The sequence below is a fragment of the Trichosurus vulpecula genome, chromosome X, assembly GCF_011100635.1.
Source record: "Trichosurus vulpecula isolate mTriVul1 chromosome X, mTriVul1.pri, whole genome shotgun sequence".
Taxonomy (NCBI): Eukaryota; Metazoa; Chordata; class Mammalia; order Diprotodontia; family Phalangeridae; genus Trichosurus; species Trichosurus vulpecula.
This window is the reverse complement of record NC_050582.1, coordinates 59,583,322-59,585,856: the sequence shown is the minus strand read 5'-3', so window position 1 is coordinate 59,585,856 and position 2,535 is coordinate 59,583,322. Positions and strand designations below refer to the sequence as shown.

The 2,535-nt window shown below is 48.8% G+C and overlaps 1 protein-coding gene across 1 annotated transcript; it reads left to right on the top strand.

Moving 5' to 3' along the window:
- Positions 1 to 206: 206 nt before the first annotated feature.
- LOC118832629 (CCR4-NOT transcription complex subunit 7-like) lies at positions 207 to 2,273 on the top strand. The gene is made up of 2 exons (XM_036739950.1): positions 207 to 1,422; positions 1,820 to 2,273. The coding sequence occupies exons 1-2, from the start codon at positions 287 to 289 to the stop codon at positions 1,878 to 1,880; spliced, it is 1,197 nt and encodes a 398-aa protein (XP_036595845.1). The 5' UTR covers positions 207 to 286; the 3' UTR covers positions 1,881 to 2,273.
- The last annotated feature ends 262 nt before the right edge of the window (positions 2,274 to 2,535 follow it).

The window sequence follows — 2,535 nt, the reverse complement described above, 5'->3', positions numbered from 1 at the left end:
CTCCCTGGACTTGGACTTGGGAGAGAGGAGGGGCAGCGCCACGCGGCTCCCGCGCCCCCTTCCTTCTCCAGGCGGCCAGCGGGGGGCGTCGGGTGTGGGGGAAGGACGGAACAGGGGGAGGGACGGAGGGAAGGTGGGGGGCGCAGCCACGGAAGGCCGTCTCTATGGTGAGGAGGAGGCGGCGGAGAAGGAGGCGGAGAAGCGCGACCGCAGCGGCCCCGGCGCAGGTACCAAAGTATAGGAGGACGAAAAAGGTGCTTTAGGAGGCGAATCTTGGATCCGCTGGATGAGAAGCTGCTGCCTGTTGGCGTCCGAAGCCCCCCCGCCGCGCGCCCCGCCTCTGCCCACCATGCCTGCTGCCCATGCCGACCAGAGCCCGCGGATCCGGGAAGTTTGGGCTTGTAACCTGGATGAGGAGATGAAGAAAATGCGACCCGTTATCCAGCAGTACAATTACGTGGCCATGGACACGGAGTTTCCAGGTGTGGTGGCCAGACCCGTGGGGGAATTCAGAAGCTATGCGGACTACCAGTACCAACTCCTGAGATGCAATGTGGACTGGCTGAAGATCATCCAGCTGGGACTGACGTTTATGAATGAGCAAGGAGAGTGCCCCCCAGGAACCTCCACTTGGCAGTTCAACTTCAAATTCAATTTGAAGGAAGACATGTATGCCCAAGACTCCATCGAGCTCCTCACCATGTCCGGGATCCAGTTCAAGAAGCATGAGGAAGAAGGCATCGAGGCACAGTATTTTGCAGAGCTCCTGATGACATCGGGAGTGGTGCTGTGTGAAGGGGTCAAGTGGCTATCCTTCCACAGCGGTTATGACTTCGGCTACTTCATCAAGATCCTCACCAACTCTCCCTTGCCCGAAGAAGCTCACGACTTCTTCGAGATTCTCCGACTCTTCTTTCCCGTCATCTATGACATCAAGTACCTCATGAAGAGCTGCAAAACCCTTAGGGGTGGACTGCAGGAAGTGGCCACTCAGCTGGAGCTGGAGCGCATTGGCTCCCAACACCAGGCGGGGTCCGATTCCTTGCTCACGGGAATGACCTTTTTCAAAATGAGGGAAATGTTCTTTGAAGACCACATTGACGACGCCAAGTATTCTGGATACTTGTATGGCCTTGGTTCTGGAGCATCTCATGTCCACAAAAATGCCCAGAACAGTGGCCAGAACAGAGGCCAGAACAGTGGCCAGAGCAGCTTCCAGAACACCGTCCAGAGCAGTTTCCAGAACGCCTACCCGAACAGCTACCAGAGTAGCTTCCAGAACAGCTACCAGAACAGTTTCCAGAACAGCTACCAAAACACCTTCCAGAACGGCATCCAGGATGTCCAGAATGTCCAGTATGTCCAGTATGTCCAGTATGGCAGAGAACCAGTATGGAGAGGAGACCAGCAAGCATTCATGAGGTAAAATAGAAAATAGGACTTTATTTTTTTAACGCCTAAAGACATATTTTATACAGGTTTTTATATCCCTTGGACAATACACAACAAGGCTTTTTTTTTTTAACCCTGCCTTCTCAACCTGTTTTCTCTTTTGTCTTTCAGTACTAATTATAACCATTCCTTCCTACCACAGATCCTGATAAGTAGAAGAGTTTTCAGGTTGAATTTTGCAGTGTATTAATTAATCCACCTGTTAGCAAGTATGTGTGGCCATGGGGAAAAATCCATATCATACTCAATCTTTGGTAAATATATCTAGTTGGTCTTAGTTTGGCCCCCATCCCTCCTCTCCTCCCATTCCCAGATTAACTAGCACTGACTGTAATTTAAGGCCTTGTTTCATTTTTGTCTCTTCCAGCATTCAAGAGATGCCGGAGTGTGAGGTCGAGGACCATCAGTTCTACAGCTATGGAGAGTGAATCCACTGAGATCCAGTTTTCCCTGAGGTTGGGGTTTCCTTGATGTTTGCCTGAAAAGTGATCATCCGCCAGTTTTACACAGCATTCCCTTCTTTTGGACCCATGGAGCAGAGTACTTTCACTGTGCTGTAAATTGTTGATTCAGCTAAGCTAACCCAAGAAGGAAAAGAATAACTTAGTGACTGCTTTTCCTGGTCTTTCATCTCCTAAGCTCCTCTAGTGTTCTTGGTTTTAAATTGGTATATGTATTAGATCTGTGACTGACTAAATGTTTCAATGCAGCTTTACACCCTTCAGCAGAGTCCCCTGTGACTGGCTTTCAAGATCTGTCAGGGAGCTGGCATCCAAGGACCGTCAGCCTGAAGTTTTGTTGACAGCATCTTTCCTTTTTTCTCCTTTCTGCCTTTTAATTCTACTAACATTTCTTCTTCTCCTACCCCCCTCCTCCCACCCTTTTAATATCATCATGTTTACCATGTGCTTGATTTGATGATTCTGCAAGCCAACTTTATAATAGAAAGTCCAAAGAGAGCAAAGTCACCTTAGGTATATTTTATACCAAATTAAATTTGAGGAAATAAGATTGTGCTTTTGTAGTTGCTAGGAAGACAAAACGAATTCAGAGTCTTGTTGTACAACAACAAAAAGTCCCCAA